An 18504-nucleotide genomic window follows, 5' to 3' on the forward strand; every position below is an offset into this window, starting at 1 on the left:
ACCCTGAGTTTTGCTTCTGTCGTCGGTAAGGCACGTCTAGCCAATAGTCCGCAACGTCTAGCCAAAGAGGGGCACCAAAAAAGGCTTCATCCACTAGTTACTACAAAGTGCGTCAGCATCACAGTTCTGGGGTAAGAGTCCACGAAAACTTACTAAATTTGTAGAGGTGCAACGCCGTCAACTTGGAAGCCCCAGTTTCCGTTTTGCTCTTCCGTGAGCAGCCAGTCGTAAGGGAACTGTACGACGTGACCTTGGATAAGGTTCAACAACTCTTCTGCTTCCGCTCTCGGAAGCACCTCCTCGGGCGGCTGGCCGCGCCGACTGCCTTTAGTAGTGGCTCGTCGGCGGCGTTTGACCGACCCTTGAGCTTGCTGCGCCGGGGTGCTGACATCTCTAGACGGGGGCTTTTCAAGAGGGGAGAACGTTGTCTTCCGTTCTCTGCTCTTCTCACGGGCAGGATCGAGCAGCCCTCCGTCAGGAGCAGGGGAGCCAACTTCGAAAGCCGGGAATGGTACATCACCCGCGGGAAGAACAGGTGACGGGGCTTCTGGAGATCGAAGGGCAGCTTTCTCGTCATTCTTGTCTCTTTCGTCCGACTCCGCGGTACCGCCTCTGTGGTTGTCGTTTCCAGGAATAATGATGGTGGGATGAGGCAGCTTCTCTCCTGTCTTTTCAGCCGCGGCCTTGACGACAGCAGCAGGGCCTGGCGCGCCTACTCCAGCACCGCCGCTAGTGACGGGGGCCTGGTGCCGAGCCAGATTTGGCTCTTCCTCCGTCTTCGTATTCCCCTCAAGGCTCTCTCTGAAACGTTCGGCGTACTGTGTAGCCTGTTGATAGTCAGGCCAGGTGAGTACCTCCGAATCAGGCATGCACCGGAACACTCGGCGGTACAGCTTGGTGTTGTTTTCTGCAACACGGTTCCAACAATCGTCGAAGAATGACGAGTTGATCGGATCACGCATGCAGTCCTTATCGATGTGTGCCTGCCTGATGTCTGCAGCGAGGGGATGAAGAGGTCCATTCGTCGGTTGGCCGTTCTGATCGAGGTGAACTGGAGGACCACCAATATCAGTGTCATCCACAGCGGGTAATGTAGGAAGTCCGGCGATGCGAGGCAGACCAAGCTGGTCGGTTGTGCGTCGGTTGAGAGCAGGAATCGGCGGCAGCGCATCGTTGCTGACACAATTATCCTCCTCGATGTGATGCTCGACCGAGGTCTTGCGCTCGTGGGGCTGCATGGGAGTCTCCAGAGTACCCTTGCCTTCGGAAAAGACGCCATTGACAAGTACTTCACGACCATTGACGATGACAGAGTCGCGGCCTTGATCAAGACCGAGCTTCTCAGCAGTCTTCCAGTGATCCTTTCCGTAGCCAGCGATATCAAGAGCGTGATCCTTGTTGTTCATGACCCGAGGGTCAATATCCTTGTCCTTGGAGGACGACGCCGATGATACTTCGTCTGCAGCCTCGCCAGGCACGGCGGTGGCATCATGGTTAAAGCTGGGAGTTTGTCCAGGAAGAACTGGCTTTGCTGATTTCTCATTCGAATGCCCGCTTGGTCCGGCGACAGGTGGCGTCTCGTCGTCATCCGCATAGATCTCGTCCATTTCGGCCTCGTACTCGGCCTGCCGGTCCATTTCAGCCTGTCTCTCTTCCTCAAGTATCTCATCCACATCCAATCCAAGATGCTCCCGCATGAGACGGAGACGCAGAGTGTGAGCAAAACGACCGACGCGGTAAGACCTGCCAGCCATCGTCGACCAGATCATATCGGTATCACGGACGACTGCAGCCAGCTCGGAGTCACGACTTCCCAGCATAGACCGCTCGTTGATGTTTGCAGAACCGATGAGAGCCACGCGATCGTCCACGATGATACACTTGGCATGGATGTACAGCTGTTCTGTCACCAAAGCGTTCCTGGCGCCGATCTTGCCCCATTGTCGCAAGCTGTAGAATTGGATGTAGTCCTCTGGTTCAATGCCCGCAGCGCGAAGGCGTGAGAAGATGGAGCCGTCGCCACGGCAAATACTGCGATACTGGCACTGGAGAATTAGTCGCACACTGGTGCCCTCCTGCTCGTCGACAGTGTTCTGGAAACCTGGCATCAGAGGAATGATGATGCACGCCTTCCAGTCTTCTCCCTTCTCGTGAGCTCGCATGATGCGCTCGACCAGTGCATCGCCAATGCGGTTGACGATCTTGGTATTGAATGCCTCGGTACTGGTGATAAAAAACTGGTTCTCAATGTAGACAAAGTGATCAGAGTCCTCAATCATCTTGATGTAAGCATTTTGGATGCTGCATTCCGTGTGCTCGATGCCAAGGGACCAGTTGGTTGAGGATCTCAAAATCTGGACCTCGCAGGTACCGGTCAATCCAAGAGCGTCAAGCTCTGCCATCTTGGAGTCTGGCGGTGGAAGCAGGAAAGGTAGAGGTCTGGTCGTCTTTCGTCCTCTCTTGACGTAGTTCCATCGCTGGACGAAGTGACGGGTCAAGTCTCTGGCGGGCTGCCCAACGACCTGCATGGCAATATCATGCCAGGGCATTCTGGGTACCTTGCTTCTGTCGTACATCTCCTCATACGGTTCATCAAGCTTGAAGAAATCCTGGACTCTAGGGTTCGAGTAATCCTTGCCGGGGAAGAGCTGCACATGCTCCGCATCCTTGGGCTGCTCGCTCTGCTCGAAACCTGTTGGCTTATCGTCAGTGATCGGATGTTGTGGGCAATCCCATCGACCGAAGCACAGATCAATGCCGCCGACAAAGGCTACATCATGGTCGACGATGACAAGCTTCTCATGATGAGCGAAGAAGAACTGATTCTTCTTGAACTGGTTGGGCGACCGCTGGACAAATATATTGGGGTGGAGGTTCAGAAGGGAGTACTTGGTGTACTCTGAGTCGATTGGAATGGCGGCTTCGACGTTACGGTAGACGATGACGAAGACCTTGACACCCTCGCGTGCCTTTCGCTGAAGCAGACGATCCAAACGCCACTTCTGGCTGATAGCCGCAGGTCGACGCATGTACAACTCAGGACTCAACCACCAGTCGTGAATGTAAATAACGTCGCGTGCCATGCTAATAGCCCGAGAAACATTCCACATGTAGTCTCTTCCGTCCACGAGCCACTGTGCGAAGACACCATTGCGAACGGGGGCGAAGCTGTCGAAGCGGTTGATGTCATGCCACTTAGTTTGCTTGAGCATCTCTGCTATAGAGTCTTCGAACTGCTTCATGATATGCTGGTTCCTCGAAAATAGCTTGACTTTCCGCTCGGCGGTGTGTAACGTCAGAGTGTGGTGCTTTTCTGTGTCAGGCTCCTCAATCAGGTCGATCTCCTTCTCTTCGGCCTTGGCCTTCCCCTTGCCCAGCTGCTTCAGACCGTTCTTCTTAGAAACGATGCGAAACTTGGAATCCACGAGGTATACGTCGTAGACGTTCATCTTCTCAGGTGATTCAACGCAGACAATGTAACTGGACCGCACGAGAAACCACTTTCGGCTGTGACGGGCAATAACCTTCTTTGGTGTCAGGACTCGGCGGAAGTCCATTCCTTTGGATGATTGAATGTGGAGGTAGCATTCTTTGCCGTGGTAGCTGCCTTCAGCCGCCAGGCGCACACCAAGTGCAGACAGCTCCAAGAACTTGCAAAGACGGTTGCTGTCAGCGCGGAACATGAGCCATCGGATCATGTCCTGCAGGTACTTCTCGAGGACTCGTCTTTGTCTCTCAAAGTAGCGCTTCCGCGCCTGGGCCAATTCGATTTGGTTCTCTGCTCCTGAATCGCCCGGGTCAGTCAGACCAGTAGACTTCCTGCGCATACCCAACATGCCGAGACGGGACTTTTTCCTATTGCCTGGCCCTGCGCGGCCCTCCCACTCGCTGGCAGTCCCCTCTCCTGCAGTTGCTTCCGCAGCAGTGCCTTCAGCTCCAGTCTCATCGCCTCTGAGGCTGGCAGCTCTAATGCTAGCCCCATCGTCGTCGTCGCTGTCGTCCTTGTTGCGTGCCGCACGAAGGTACGGGAAGGCGCCCCATGGAAACTTGGGCATCTTAGGTCGGGCACCCACGTCGGCGCGCCCATGCAAGTACTTATCGTTGCTCATCGCCAGTTTGTAACGGACATGTAGGTTATAGACGTCTTTGAGCGTTCTGATGATGGTCCATTTCATGCGCGACGGGCCGCTGCCGTATTCCAAGTCCATGGTGAACACCCAGTGGCGCTCGCTGTCGTCGTCCTCTGATTCTGGCTGGCTGTCTGTAATACGTAGGCGCACTTGCTCCAGGAGAACCGGTATTCTCTTATTGCCGTGTTCGTCTCTCTGAATCATACTGGCAAGCATGAGAACGGCGGGGGCTCCGGCTCGCAGCTCGGCCATGAGTTCTGCTGATTTGGCGAAATCGAAACGGTCCTCCTTCTTCTGCCTAAGAAGTTTCAAAGTGTTCTTGACGTACTTCCATGTCGACGCTCTCTCGCCACCAAAGAAGGGCCTCTTGGGCGTCGTTATCGCGTCTCCGTCCGACACACCTCCGCCGCCGAGAACTGTGATCCGGCGCATGTGACCTCTTCTGCCAGGGCCGAGGGGGCTTTCGGTGCCATCCGCTCTACGGGACCGCATCCACGATGGGCCAGCAAGCTGGTCGCGTCCTTCGCCCTCTGACATACCGTGCTGCTGCTGCTGTTGTTCGGCGGTGTTGTCAGGCATGGAGAGCCGTCGGCGAAGCGCACCCATGCGTCCATACCCAACAGGGGAGTCTGGACCAGGCAGGTGCGACTGCCTCAAGTTAGGAGTGCTGGGCACCGACATCTGGGGCTTGTCTTTCTTCGATCTGCGCATTCTCCTCTTTTTCTTTGGTTTGATTGTGTCGGTGGCATTGCCCTCGTCGGCTGTCTCGACATCAGCGTCGGCATCGCTTCCGCCGACAACATCATCCTCGTCCAAGGTCCCTGGTATTCTCGGGCGACCAGATGTAGGCGAGTTGCTCCGGGAAGGGGTGCCCGAGTCGTTCAAATTGCCCGAGCTACTCGTCTTGAGAGTCTGCAGGCTTCCAGAACCAGTCAACTGCTTCAACTTGGTCATGAACGCAGACCCAATGGACTTGCCGCCATCTTCCCACGAAGGGTTCCGCGAGTGACTGGCCGGGGGCTCCAAAACCTGATCCGTTCTAGCAAACTGCACGCTTCGTCGGTCGGTCGGGGACGCAGGCTCGGGAGAGTAAGTGCTGTGTTCTGGCATCATGGGCAGTCCTCCCGGGGTTTGTCTGGCACCGATACTGTCGGCGGAATTCAGGTTCGGCAGTGTCGGGCGCTTGGCGGGCTGTTGAACAGGAGATTGGCTATCGTGAGGCACGCCTCCATTGATGTAATCTCTTGCTTCGGTCGTCGGATCAATCGCATAGATCGTCGATCTGGGGGAGGGAAGGTCCTTCGGCGGAGGAGCAGGCGGGCCGTCTTTCGGTGGAGGAGGGGGAGGAGCGAGGGAGTCGGGCGCGCCTGGGGTTCCCGTCGCGGAAGGAGAGGCCGCACGAGGGCTGCGTGTCATTGGTGAGATGGACTCATCTCTGGCCGTCGTGGCCATTGTGTCTCGAGTGGAAATTCTGGAATTCCACAGGGCAAAGAAGGGACTTGAGAGTGGTACAGACAATGGGAAGGACTGGAGCTAAGACCGAGACACCATCTGTAACGGTAACGGCAACGGCGCTCGTCGTCGATCACCAACGTCTGGAATAATAAGAACTGATCGCTGCAAGAATGACGGGTTTGAGGGGAAAAGAGCGGCCTGTCGAACTGAGCTGCGAAAATCGTGGTAGGTGAGGTGAGGTTGCTCCTCCTGCAGGTTGAGGTGCAGGGTTGCGGACGATCGGTATTGCAGTTGCGGTGTCTTCAGCCAGGCAAGGACCTTGGGGGCACGTTTGGGAGCACCAAAGACGCGGACAGGGAGAGCAACGGGGTGCAGAGTGGGCAGGTTCAAGGGAGGATGCCACGGTGCCAGTCCCAGCAGCCCGACCCTTGTGACGGACTGCAAATCCCCAGCCAAGTAGCACCGTTAGTGGAGGGAGAGGCTTAATTGCTATTTGGCTCCGAGCCAATGGGCGCTGCCGGGCTACGAAATAGGGGCGCAGGGGGTGACCCAGCGGCTCCCTCCGGGGCGCACCAGTCCGATGTCACGCCCAATCTTCAGTGGCTCCCGCGCTATTTGGGCCCAGTTGGGCCACACGCAGCTGATCGAATTGACATTTGACACCAGCCCTTCGTCTTCGGCAAGTGAGCAGCGAATGACCTCTGATTTTGAAGGATGGGGGAAGGTTTGGGAGGGCAGAATTCTAGTTTTTGGCGTGCAGATACAAGCTGCAGCTCCGGCTCTAGCTCCTCCAAATCAACAAGGGCCTTGTTCTGCCCAACTCCCGGCGGAACAGACTTCTAAGGGCTGTGCGGGCTTGAAATGACGGCGAGAACAGATGGTGCACATCCCGCAATCTATTATGGATCAATCTGTCTACTGCGTATTATCTATCTCGTTCCGCGAAATGGGGGCCAGGGGACTTACTGACACCCACGTACCTTCCGGAAAGACTGGAGTTCATACGACGGATGCAATAGGGGTTCGATTAGATCTGAGACGTGGGACCACGTCAACATGCCTACGATTTAGCTTGCTCAATTAGCTTTGTTGTGGCAGCGAGCCGGCATGGAATGCAGATTAGTGACAGCTGCGACAGGGGCCTCATCAAAGACCCAATCAATCCATTGTGTGTTTGAAGCGGGCTTCAAATAAAGAGAGGCCTCAGAGGGGAATCGCGGTCGTTATGCCAATCTCGACAAGGCGCGGTCAATTAACAAAGACCCAAGATCGTCCCTGACTAGTCTGCGTGGGTTGTTTCACCGTGAATGAAAGAAATGGGGATTCAATCATTCGAGTCTCCGTGGCTTGTAAACCGAGGCGTCTTGGGATTTTGCGGCGTTAGAGGGGGGGTCCCCTGGCCATCAGTTGTTGAGAGCTGAGGCACATGCGCCCAATAAGACCGCGCCTCGCGTCTCGCTTATCGATAAGGACCGGGTCGCGTCAAACATCACGAACTCCCGGTGACCGACTGTTTTTGAAGCCCAACGCCGCCGAAGCCCCGCCGCCATATCGCAAGATGCCGAGGTTCGTCGCACACTTCCTCCGTCCGTTCGATGCATCTTCATCTAACGTATTTTCCACAGGGAAATTATCACCGTCCAGGCCGGACAATGCGGCAACAGCAGTACGTTACCCCGCCATTTCTTGCTCTCTCGCATCGACCCAGCTGCGAACGGGCAGCAGGCGCCGATATTGAGGCTGACACGATACAGTTGGAAGCCAGTTTTGGCAGCAGCTTTGCCAGGAGCACGGAATCAATCAAGATGGAAACCTTGAGGACTTTGCGACCGAGGGAGGCGACCGAAAAGACGTGTTCTACTACCAGAGTGACGATACAAGATACATCCCGCGAGCCATTCTAGTCGATCTCGAACCAAGAGTAGGTGTCTTTATGGTGATGGAGCAATTACTGTTGCTAAAACATTTCAGGTAATCAACGGCATTCAAACTGGCCCCTACAAGAACATCTACAACCCCGAGAACTTCTTCGTTGGGAAGAATGGCGTCGGCGCCGCGAACAACTGGGGTGACGGATACCAGACGGGTGAGGTTGTCTGCGAGGACATCATGGAGATGATCGATCGCGAGGCCGACGGAAGTGACTCTCTGGAGGTATGCATCATGATAGAACGCTCTGAGCTTTGCTGACGTTCAACAGGGCTTCATGCTATTGCACTCAATAGCTGGCGGTACCGGATCCGGTCTAGGATCCTTTCTCCTCGAGCGCCTCAACGATCGGTTTCCCAAGAAGATTATCCAAACATACTCAGTCTTCCCAGACACAACAAACGCAGGAGATGTCGTTGTTCACCCTTACAACAGCGTGCTCGCCATGAGGAGGCTGGTACAAAATGCCGACTCCGTCGTCGTGTTGGATAACGGAGCCCTTTCACGCATTGCAGCCGACCGACTTCACGTTCAAGAGCCATCGTTTGCCCAAACCAACCAACTTGTGAGTTCTACACTTGATGACGTTACTGGCGCCATAGCTAACAGGCGTCTTTAGGTCTCGACAGTCATGTCAGCAAGCACAACCACACTGAGATACCCCGGATACATGCACAACGACCTGGTCAGCATTCTGGCCTCGTTGATTCCTACCCCAAGATGCCATTTCTTGATGACAGCATACACGCCATTCACTGGCGACCAGGTCGAACAGGCCAAGACGGTGCGAAAGACAACGGTGCTGGACGTCATGCGCAGACTGCTGCAGCCCAAGAATCGCATGGTCTCGACGCAGCCCGGGAAGAAGAGTTGCTACATCTCCATCCTAAACGTCATCCAGGGCGAGGTGGACCCCACAGACGTTCACAAGAGTCTGCTTAGAATCCGGGAACGACGACTGGCAACTTTCATTCCCTGGGGCCCAGCCAGCATTCAGGTGGCCCTGACGAAGCGGAGCCCCTACATCCCGATGGCCCACCGCGTCAGCGGTCTGATGCTGGCCAACCACACCAGCATTGCAACTGTAAGTACTTGCTGACTTTGAACCTCGATTCCACTTGCTAACAAATGCGCAGCTCTTCAAGAGAATCGTCAGACAGTACGACGGCATGCGGAAGCGCAATGCATTCATGGAAGGGTACAAGAAGACGGCGCCATTTGCAGAGAACTTGGACGAGTTTGACGAGGCCCGCGAGGTGGTGCAGGACCTTATTCAAGAGTACGAGGCCGCAGAAGATGCCGACTACCTGAATCCCGACACTGGAGATAAGGCGACTTCAGCTGAAACCGACAAGAGGATGGGTTAAGTCAGGCACGATTGCGAGAGTGGAGGTGGGGGTTAGAGCTGATGAGGGGGAAAGGAAGCAAGGCTGGGATAGCATCATACGTGGGTGCATCACAACGTCGATTTGTTGGTTCAGGCGGCCATGTGGCACTATCGGGAAGGGATCGGACATGACCTGGCTGGCTTTTTTTGCCGGGAATTAAGGCGTTCAGGGCTGAACAAGATTACGAAACCAACCCCCCAATAAACTTGCATCTGGATGAGGCAACAGCTGTCAAGGCACATGCGCGTAGACCTCTTTGGAAGCCCAAGGAGCTTTTCCTCCTGGAGGCTCTGGAGCAATTTTGTCATTGATCGACCATCTGTCGTTTGAGTTCCCCACCTACCCGCCAAATCGTCGATGATACTGGAGCGTGCGGTTCGCAGCTCCACTGATTGTGTGCGAAGAGCCGCAATTGCCTCTGCTTGACGTCATTGACGTCAGCGTCAATTGAGCATGGTCCCTGAGGACAGGACCCGGAGGACTCTGGATATCTTGAACATAAAAGACGTTCAATCGAAGCCAGATGATTGTGCATCTTTTCCTCCTCATCACATTCAAAAAGCAAATCAAAGCAATTGAAGGAAACCACGCCACGGAACATTTCTCCAAATCTTTTGAAGTTCTTCCACGCAGTAAGTCGCATCGTTCCCCTCCTGGGGCTAGCTGTCTTGAGCTTCGACCAATGACGAACGAGCGCTAACTCACCACCCCTTCCCTAGCTCCAAACCACTACCACTTCACATCACCCGCCAAAATGACCCAGTCCAAGGCCGACAAGATCAACGAGGTCCAGCAGAACCTCCCTCTCCCCGAGCAGCCCCCCGTTGCCTCCGACTGGCAGTCCGTGGACGCCCGCAACGTCAACGTCGGCAGCGGCGGCGATTCCGAGCGCAAGATCGGTACCGAGACGGCTGCCACCTCCGGTCTGAGAGAGCCCGCGTCCAAGGCGGCTGAGGACCTGAGCAGTGTTGGACGCCAGGGTGTTGAGGGATTGAGCAGCGCTCCCAAGGACGCTGCTGCGAGGTAAATTTTGGGATGGGAAACTGGAACTGTATTATAGGAAGCATGGGATATGAGTAATGATACGCCCCAAGGGGCCTTTCAAACTTTGCATTATGGTGTTTGAAGTTGGGGGCGAAGCAAGTCTGCAAAGCTGGTACTGTTGTTGTGATCATCATGAACCGATGCCTGGACTCAGAGACACTAAGCGTGGATGCGAGATACGGAATGAAATCCTCGAATCATTGGAAGCGGAGATTCAGTTTATCAGTTTTGTCTGTTTAAAAGATACATGTCAAGCATTTCCGAGACGACCAACTTCTCTGGCGCTACAGAAACCAAAGCAGCCTGCTTCTACCGTGAGATCCCTTATAATTTACCAATGTCATCAGCAATTGTCTCAAGGCAATACTTCCATTTTTCTCCTGTTGTCCTCTGTCTAAGCACAACATCGGATTGATTTGAGCTCAAGGGAAATGCGACAGCTAGATCAATAGCTTTCGTTCGCTCTGCAGATTCAACCCAGTGAGGCGTACTCGTAGACGATTCTTTTCAGCCTATTCACAATCCTATTCTTTCACAGCACGATCCTTTCCTCTCTGCAGTGATTTTGCCCCACAAATGAAATGACATGCCCATTCGTTGTTGTCGATCGAAGTGTCTCACTTCGAGGAAGGGTGAGTTGCAAAAAGAGTCGCAACCCAGTGAATTTGACCAGTCCCTTACTTGACACCAGTCATCGGTAGAGTTTAGACCTCTCCCCAGCTGGGGAGGCTTTCCAAAAGTAAAATCATCGGTGCCTGGTTGAGGCCCTTTCCATTTAACATCATCGCAGTTAAACCCGACCCTGGAGACGCAACATGACACTATGAGACAGCATGGGATGTCACATATTGCCCATCAAAGTGCCTCTACTGAGAGGACAAAGCCGAATTTCTGCAGCTTCCCTGCTGCATGAAGTTCATCTTTTTAACCCAGAAGTCGTTCTTGGATGACTTCTGCTTCTTCCCATCTGCGTGCAGCGACCTTTGATACCCAACTTGGTCTGTTTGTTACAGTCCCTACTGACAGGTTGATAAAACTCATTCACAGGCAGGAGCAAGACACCTTCCTCAGTCTCCCGGAGTGAGGGCTGCTCCTTCTTTAACACTGGTTACTGAGTCGACAGGGTCTTTATCTGTAGGTGAGCAAGAACGGCTCTGCTCTCTCGAGCAACTTATCCTGGGTGGGCCTGCCTGCCTGACTTCCATCCCGGACGAATCCCCTCCCTTCCTCCCTCCTGCCCTATCTCTGGCCAGACTTGTCTCTTTTGGATCTGGTCTGGGCACACTGCTGCCCTTTGCATCTTCCATTTTCTCCCCAAAGTCCATCCCTCACCTTCTCTTTTTCCCACACTCTTCCTCCACCACAACACAACAACACACTTCTTTCCAAATCAAAATTTCCTTCCCAGAGCACCTTCTCGTCTACTTCGCACCTTACTCTCTACCTTCAAGATCTTCTTGAACGGATAGCTGAGAACGGCCTGCGCTATTTCGTCTCTGCATCATCCAAACACCGCGCAACGCGCTACCTACGTCTACAAAATCAAATCGAGGGACCTCGGATCACAACCGGGCCTTCAAGTATCAGGTAAGAGCGCCTTTCATCGCGTTTTTGCTTCTAGGTTTCCATCTTGTCGGGGTGTCTCCTTGCTGTTGCCTATTTTTCTCCCCATCCCGTCCACCACTCGCTGGATTTCGTCCTGACTTGCAACCAGAACCGCGCTGAAACATAAAGCTCACGAACGCAAGGTCCCAGCTCTACAAGCCTCGTAGCAAATATGGGCAGCTGGGGAAACAAAGAAGAGCGGCGTACTGATCGCATGCCGAAGCTGCATATGCAACCTACCGCGACTCAGTCTCCCATGACTCCTCCCGTCGCGCCCGACTCGATCAGAGATGCCATGATGGCAAGTTCCTTCCTTCCTCCTCCTGAACCCCGCTTACATTCAACAGAATGACCTGGGCATTGGCCGTGTCGAAGAGCTCCCTCTTGACAATACTAAGCGCGAGCACCATGATCGGCTGCGCCCTCGTCGTCCTGTCGTCCCCACGCAAACTTCTGAGTCCCTCCAAGGATATTTGAGTAGGTTATTGTCCATGTTCGTTGATGTAACATGTATCTGACTTCAAAACCAGACTTGGCCAAGACCGGCCTTGATGATGACGAGGCCAAGGGTGTTCAGAACCTCAGCGACTTGGGCGGTCCAAGTTCCTACCGGGCCTCTGGAGGCCCTTCGCAGGACTATGTTCCCAAGCCCCGCCCCGCGTAAGTCGCTGCCCGGTTTCTCTCGGCGGCAATCTAGCTGACACAGAATAGCAATGATGCCTATGCTGGCATGAAGACCAGCCCGAATGGCATCCTTCTTCCACCTGGCGCTGAGTTCAGGATCTTCAATAAGGCTAGTGGTAACGGTGCTGGTACCAATGTTCTGGTCCAGGCTGTTGGAGGCAGCGAGCAGACCTATGCTACTCAAGCGACCAGTTCTCATACAACTGGCGCCGCCCAGGTGACATCTGCGATGTCTTCTCAGGGCGCTTCTGTCACCTTCAAGGGTAGTCAGCATAACCCCGGCCAAGGAAGCGCGTCTGCTTTGCCTCCTCACCTGAGGAAGAAGCCCGCTGAGGGTGATTCTTCTCCCTCGTCTGCCCAGACCACTCAGTCTACTAAGGCCGACAAGCAACCTGCCCAGCCTGCTCAATCTACTCAGACCGTCAGTCCTGCACTGTCTACCCAGCCTGCTCAGGCTGCTCAGGCTGCCAAGATGCAGACGCCAATTGCTGCCATTGCTCCTCCTACTACCAAGGCCTCTTTGCCCAGCGAGGGACGCATGGAACATGAGCATGCAAAGGCCAACGACTCCGCTTTGCCTTCTGACAGACAGCTGTTCTCGTCTACTTGCAAGGGAAAGATGGGAGGTCCTGGTGGATCCTGGGAAGATGTCATCGTCAAACTCAAGGTCGTCTTCACCGAGAATCGCCCCGAGGGCCACGCCATGTTCGTCATGGAGTACAAGGACATTCTCACCAAGAGCCACGGTCTGGAAACTTACCGCTGCGTTTACGCAAAGGGTGTCTTGGTGATCTGCAGCTTTATCGACTCCTCAAACGACAAACCCCGGGAAGAGCGATACAGCTTCAGGTTCCCAGATGGGAGTACTGGAGTGGAGTTTAACCTTCAATGCGACAACATCAAGCGTGTGATGGAGTACATCCTGAAGCACGCCATCCCTGCAAAGAGTGAGGCGGTCGAACCCTCGGCAAAGCAAGAGGCAGAGGCAGAGTCGCTTCCCGAGACGCCTTCGGAGAAGACGGCAGTCGGCACTCCCACCCCCGAGCCTGGTTCGAAGATGGTTGCTGCTCCCAAGACCGACGTCGATAAGAATGCCTCGAAGACTACAGGCCTTGAGGATGCCTTCGACAAGCTCGCACTTGATAAGGTCAAGGGCTCCTCAATGTACACGGCGGAGCGTACGGCGGAACGTAGGCAGTACAGTGCCGAACAGCTTCTCGAGAGACGTTCATCGGCTGAGATGCCTCCCGGCATCAAGGATGTCAAGATTCCTCTGCAGAAAGACCGAGGTGGTCGATTGCCTCCTCATCTTCATTTCAACCGTCGCCAGGAGGTTCCCGTCACTGCTTCTACCATGGCTCCTGCTGGAAAAAGCGATACTTTGGTCGAGGTTGAGATCAACAACCAGATGGTCCAGACGCCTATCAAGGAGGCTCCCATCTTCCGGGAGTCTGAGCCTGCGCAGGAGGCTCCTATGCAGAAGCCCGAGATTACTGAGGCAAGCGCCGCTGACGAGTCGCTGATCTCATTCAAGACCAGCAAGTCCGAGGTTGACTCTGCTGTCTCCATGCAGCCCACCTCCACTGCCCCTACCGTTGAGGATGAGACGCTCAGCACCAGCCTTTCTCAAGAGGGCGGCACCGCAGTGTCCATGGCTGAGTCGACGGCTAAGCAGACTGACGCAGCCACCGCTGCTGATAAGTCAGAGCAGCCAACTCCTGTCATGCCGCCTGCGCAGGCCACTCCCCACCCGGGCTACATTCACGGCGTCCAGGGCATGCCTCCCCAGATGCCAACTCCCATCATGGGATCTCCTCACATGGCCGGTCCCGCTATCTACCATCCGTATGGAGCTCAGCAGATCATTGAGTCTGCGATGCAGCAGCACTTGCCCGCTAATGGAGTCTTGCACGCCATCTCCGTGACCTACCACGTCAGCCAGGGACCTTCCTCCGCTCAACAGAACGGCGGCCAGCAGCCTGCGCCCACCATTTATAACATGACTCAACAGCTGAACACTAGCACAGGATTTTCGCCTAGGGCGCAGGTCTTCCAGCCTGTTGTCCAGGGCCAGACTGTCAACAGTAACGGACCCAAAATGCGTCGTGGCCTCGAGAGCTCGAGATTTGCCACTGGATTCTCTGGTGCCAAGTACGCGGGCTCGTTCACCGGAATCGCGGCTGATGAGTAGTCCCGGACTGAGCGGGACGCGTGGATATAGGGGCTTGCATATTTCTGTCTTGGACCGTGGTAATGTGATTTGGGGTGCGGGATCAGCTCACAACATGAATGGAACGTAAATAGGTTTTCGTGAGACAGTGGGTGGAAAGCAGAACAGAAATGGGCCATCATGCCTGGCTTCTAGAGATCATCGCCAGCAGTAGATAGACAATAGCTTTCTTCAAGCCCTGCTTCCCTGATGTGCTTGTGTGTCATGTTTCGGGTGTTGTGGAAGACCTGCGTTCCTCCTTTGTAACTCTACACTTTAGTTTTCTCTTTGACGGTAGAGACCGAGCCAGCCTTCGTTTAATCATGCTATTCTGAGTGGCGGGGGAAGCACTGTCGACTCATTCATTCTCAGGCTTCTTTCTGCTTGGCTAGGGCCGTTCTGTTGAGATGCGATCATGCTTCTGCTGGTGTTTCGATAAGTGACATTACTCTAGAAGTTTCATGACTGAAGTTTGTCGCTTATTGTACTTCATCTTATGGTCGTCTCCATCATGCTGTCTATCAAGTTCAATGCGAATGTTCAACGCTTTCATGATCATTCATTACCGCCCAGACGCTCTTTCAACACGATGATATCCCCCTCGTTCTATAACCCGCCCGATCTCACAGGAAGCACACCTGACCTACTCGTGAACCCATTCGTCATCCTCGCGACTGACGACGACCTCATCAACATCCATCCTGAAATCCACAATCTCGCGCCCGTTTACCAGGTCGTTTTCCCGTGCCCTCTTATCCGCCTCCTCCTCGTCCTTCGCGATGCCCGCCTTGACGTGCCTCTTGACCAGCCTCCTGCGCGCGACCTCGAAGTCGACGTCGACGAACCACAGCTCGTCCATCAGCCGTGCGGCGGCGTTCCAGGGGTCCTTGTCGAGGGCGAGGTAGTTCCCCTCGAAGACGACGATGCGGTGGGACGGGAGGATGGCGATGTCGTCGGGTTTGGGGTCCTTGACGGCGTGGTCGAAGCTCGGGGCGAGGATGGGCGCGGAGGATTCGGGGCCGAGGGGCACACGCAGGGAGGTGACGAGGGCGTGGAAGGCAGGGCCGTCGAAGGTGAAGGCGGCGCCGCGGCGGGCGTGGGCGGTGGACGGGTCCGGGAGGGCGGAGAGCTGGGCGCGGGTGAGGTGGTAGCCGTCCATGGGCACGAAGGCGGCGGGCGGGGCGTGGGTGTAGGAGGTGTCGAGGGCGGAGGCGCGGGTGTTGAGGCGAGTTGTTATTATCTGGGAGAGGGTTGTTTTGCCTGCGAGAGATGTTAGGAGGGGATAAGAAGTGGATGGAGGGGATGTACCTGAGCCTGGGATGCCGGCGATACCTATCACTGTTGGAGGGTCAGCGGTGCATCTTGCGTTGGGTTGGGTGGGGAAAGTTTTGGTCTATGGAGCTCGGAGCTTTGGGAGATGAGGCGCATCAGAGCTTCACGAAGCTCGCGTGATAGCTCCGGCAGACAGAGAGTGGACGTACGTAGGCGTTTATCGGCCGGTGTCTTTTCAAACTTGTCCCAGGCCTTGTCCACCAGTCTCTCGACCTGCTCCTTCATTTTTGTGTTGATTTACCCCAATGCACTATGAGAATCGGGCTGGTATCAGACCAAGAGGTGTCGTCGAGACAAGCGTTTGCGGGATGTCGTTGAGTCGTTTAGCTTGCGGGCAGCTTGAAAGAACGCCCCGCCGGGCAAGGTAAACGCCCCCCCCCCCCCCCACCGACCCCGCCATGCGGCTTGATGTCATTTCCTCGGGGGTGGGTGGCTTTCTAAAAGTTCGCTTCGGCAGGACTTGCTGTGGGCGGGTTTATTAGTAAGAATACACGAAAAATTCTGTTGTGGTGGTTAGATGCATATTCCTGGCTGCGGACGGCGTTCTGTCGCGGGCGACTCGGACGGACTGGTGGAGGTCCCACTTTGGAGGGATTCTCTCGGCGTGCTGTGGGTAACCCAGTCGGCGACGAAAGAGTCACCTAGAAAAATGGGAGAAAGCTTTGCGGTGTCTGGACTCTTTTGGGAAGTTGAGATTCAAGTCAGTCATCAGCAAGTCTGCGTTGGGCAGTATCAAAGACATCGCAATATCCCCAATCATTCCCTGGGGAAGCGGAACTTGCAACAGTCAAGACAAGCAATTTAAAAAATTTGGGGGATAGGATACGCCATCTCGAAACCATTCGGCGACTGCTTGAAGGACTCCAGTCCACTCAAATCCGCAAAAACGACACAACAGCACAATGTCCGACGACGACGGGGGCCTGTTCTGCATCGCCATCGACTCCGACGAAGAGGGCACGGCGAATCCCCGGGACCACCAGTCCGAGGAAGCCTTCCAGGAGCTTCGGGCGACGTACAGAGTCAAGGAGCAGAACGGCGAGGTAAGCCACGAGAGCAGAAATACGCCGCGTTTTCATTATTGAAATGCTTCATTTTCACAATTACATTATTCTTACCTTATCGAGCGCTTCGGGAGGAAGTCCTCTTTTTTCTCCCCCTCCCCGGCCCTGTCCAGAACGCCGAACCGGAGCAACCGAGCCCCCCAAACCACCCCCTCACCGATGCTCACTTTTTTGCTCCACCGCATCCGAGAGACCGCCTTCACCCCCTCATCCTCCCTGCATCCGACTTGCTTACGCACACTGAACGGGAGCAAAACTGATTCAGAATAGGTCTGGAAGACAATTGAGCTGCCATTGACACCTGGTCCGGCCAGCAAGCCCGTGTTGCAAGAACTTTTGCACGCTGTGGAGGAGCTGTACTTCTTTCGGAGGTACGAGGAGGGCGCGGCGTTTGTGAGGCGGGTCCTGGACGGAAGCGAGGCGGCGTTGGATCGGGATACGAAGGACATGCTTAGCCGGTACGAGGCCAAGTGTCGGGGTCGGATGGTAAACTGAATAAAGATACCCGTGTTACGGAAGTGCACTGTTGAGAATGCGATACCCTATCATTCAGTAGTGGCAATTGGGCATGCACGAAATAAGTTTTTCAGGGTGCAAAATTTTGCTGATGATTTCAGTGTGAGGCAGGATGCGGTGTGTGAAGTAGGTGTGGGAGATGTCTATTTTCTCTAAGGAACACTTTCTAATCTCTAGCCCGAAGACCGAAAAAACAATGCTTTGGCAAAAGAGAAATCCCCCCCCCGTGAATGCTCTATCGTGTAGGGGTATTTTTGTTGCCCGGACTCCGTGAATATAAAAATGATTTGTACAAGGCGAGACACTCTCAAATGAGAGGGCTCTAAGCAACGATCTCGCTCTCCATCCCCTCCTCTTCTCGTCTTCAAAAGTCATTAAACCCAACGCCGTCTAAAGCCCATTTTCCGTTCCGATTCTTTAAAAAAGTGTGAAAAAGATGTGATGCTGCCCGCTTTTGTGGTCGAGAGAAATTGCAAAAGGCCGCTACGCTCGCTGCAAACGCAAGAACCGCGCGAAATGGCGATGACGGGAAGAAACTGAAGCAACTCAGTCCTGTCCATCTCATGCCGCCATACCCTCACGCATGCTGCCCTGCTGGCGCTCGCACTCGAACGCCCTCCTGCTCATAGCGAGGACGGTCTCGAAGCCCTCCTTGCCCTTGATGGCGTTGTCGGAGAAGCGGGTGACGAGGGTGTCCTCGATCTTGTTCTTGATCTTCTGCCAGCCGCCGCAGAGGGCGGTGATCTGGGCCTCCTGCGCGAAGAGGGTCTTGTGGGCGCTGATGGGCTTGTAGACGACCGTCTCCTGGACGCTGACGAGGTTGGTCAGGGTCAGGTTCTGGGACACCATGGTGACGGTCTTGTTGGCCGGGTCGACGTAGGACGTCTCGAAGACCTGGGAGTTGCTGCCGTCGCCAAAGATGGGCTTGAGCCAGTCGGGCGGGGACTGCTTGCAAGTGATGAGGCGCTCTGTGCGGAGGATGCCTGTGGCGGGGTCGACGCTGCGGGCGAGGGTGTCGACGGCGACGACGTGGGAGGACTTGTCGTTCCAGGGACAGTACTTTCGCCAGTTGGCGGTTGAGACCTCCTCCCAGGAGTACTCGAAGGTTACTGCGTTGGAGAAGACCTTCATTGTGGAAGTGTTTTTGG

At 54.9% G+C, this 18504-nt stretch overlaps 7 protein-coding genes across 7 annotated transcripts; 4 read left to right on the forward strand and 3 right to left on the reverse strand.

Annotated features, from left to right (window-relative positions):
- Nucleotides 1-93: 93 nt before the first annotated feature.
- COL26b_013482 (uncharacterized protein) lies at nucleotides 94-5582 on the reverse strand (the record flags this gene model as incomplete). The annotated part of the gene is made up of 2 exons (XM_053186080.1): nucleotides 94-100; nucleotides 154-5582. 2 exons carry the CDS (start codon nucleotides 5580-5582, stop codon nucleotides 94-96), a joined length of 5436 nt encoding a protein of 1811 aa, XP_053029973.1.
- Nucleotides 5583-7143: 1561 nt separating this feature from the next.
- COL26b_013483 (uncharacterized protein) lies at nucleotides 7144-8881 on the forward strand (the record flags this gene model as incomplete). The annotated part of the gene is made up of 7 exons (XM_053186081.1): nucleotides 7144-7151; nucleotides 7211-7251; nucleotides 7340-7506; nucleotides 7557-7739; nucleotides 7786-8079; nucleotides 8134-8598; nucleotides 8651-8881. 7 exons carry the CDS (start codon nucleotides 7144-7146, stop codon nucleotides 8879-8881), a joined length of 1389 nt encoding a protein of 462 aa, XP_053029974.1.
- A 775-nt stretch (nucleotides 8882-9656) lies between these two features.
- COL26b_013484 (uncharacterized protein) lies at nucleotides 9657-9978 on the forward strand (the record flags this gene model as incomplete). Its single annotated transcript, XM_053186082.1, has 2 exons — nucleotides 9657-9925; nucleotides 9963-9978. The coding sequence occupies 2 exons, from the start codon at nucleotides 9657-9659 to the stop codon at nucleotides 9976-9978; spliced, it is 285 nt and encodes a 94-aa protein (XP_053029975.1).
- A 2081-nt stretch (nucleotides 9979-12059) lies between these two features.
- Nucleotides 12060-14426, forward strand: COL26b_013485 (uncharacterized protein; the record flags this gene model as incomplete). Its single annotated transcript, XM_053186083.1, has 2 exons — nucleotides 12060-12211; nucleotides 12263-14426. The coding sequence occupies 2 exons, from the start codon at nucleotides 12060-12062 to the stop codon at nucleotides 14424-14426; spliced, it is 2316 nt and encodes a 771-aa protein (XP_053029976.1).
- A 661-nt stretch (nucleotides 14427-15087) lies between these two features.
- Nucleotides 15088-16001, reverse strand: COL26b_013486 (uncharacterized protein; the record flags this gene model as incomplete). Its single annotated transcript, XM_053186084.1, has 2 exons — nucleotides 15088-15704; nucleotides 15926-16001. 2 exons carry the CDS (start codon nucleotides 15999-16001, stop codon nucleotides 15088-15090), a joined length of 693 nt encoding a protein of 230 aa, XP_053029977.1.
- A 677-nt stretch (nucleotides 16002-16678) lies between these two features.
- On the forward strand, nucleotides 16679-17335 carry COL26b_013487 (uncharacterized protein; the record flags this gene model as incomplete). Its single annotated transcript, XM_053186085.1, has 2 exons — nucleotides 16679-16819; nucleotides 17111-17335. The coding sequence occupies 2 exons, from the start codon at nucleotides 16679-16681 to the stop codon at nucleotides 17333-17335; spliced, it is 366 nt and encodes a 121-aa protein (XP_053029978.1).
- Nucleotides 17336-17917: 582 nt separating this feature from the next.
- On the reverse strand, nucleotides 17918-18487 carry COL26b_013488 (uncharacterized protein; the record flags this gene model as incomplete). Its single annotated transcript, XM_053186086.1, has 1 exon — nucleotides 17918-18487. The coding sequence occupies one exon, from the start codon at nucleotides 18485-18487 to the stop codon at nucleotides 17918-17920; it is 570 nt and encodes a 189-aa protein (XP_053029979.1).
- Nucleotides 18488-18504: the final 17 nt, after the last annotated feature.

Source organism: Colletotrichum chrysophilum, assembly GCF_026319265.1.
Source record: "Colletotrichum chrysophilum strain AFK26 chromosome Unknown scaffold_233, whole genome shotgun sequence".
In the NCBI taxonomy this organism is placed as follows: domain Eukaryota; kingdom Fungi; phylum Ascomycota; class Sordariomycetes; order Glomerellales; family Glomerellaceae; genus Colletotrichum; species Colletotrichum chrysophilum.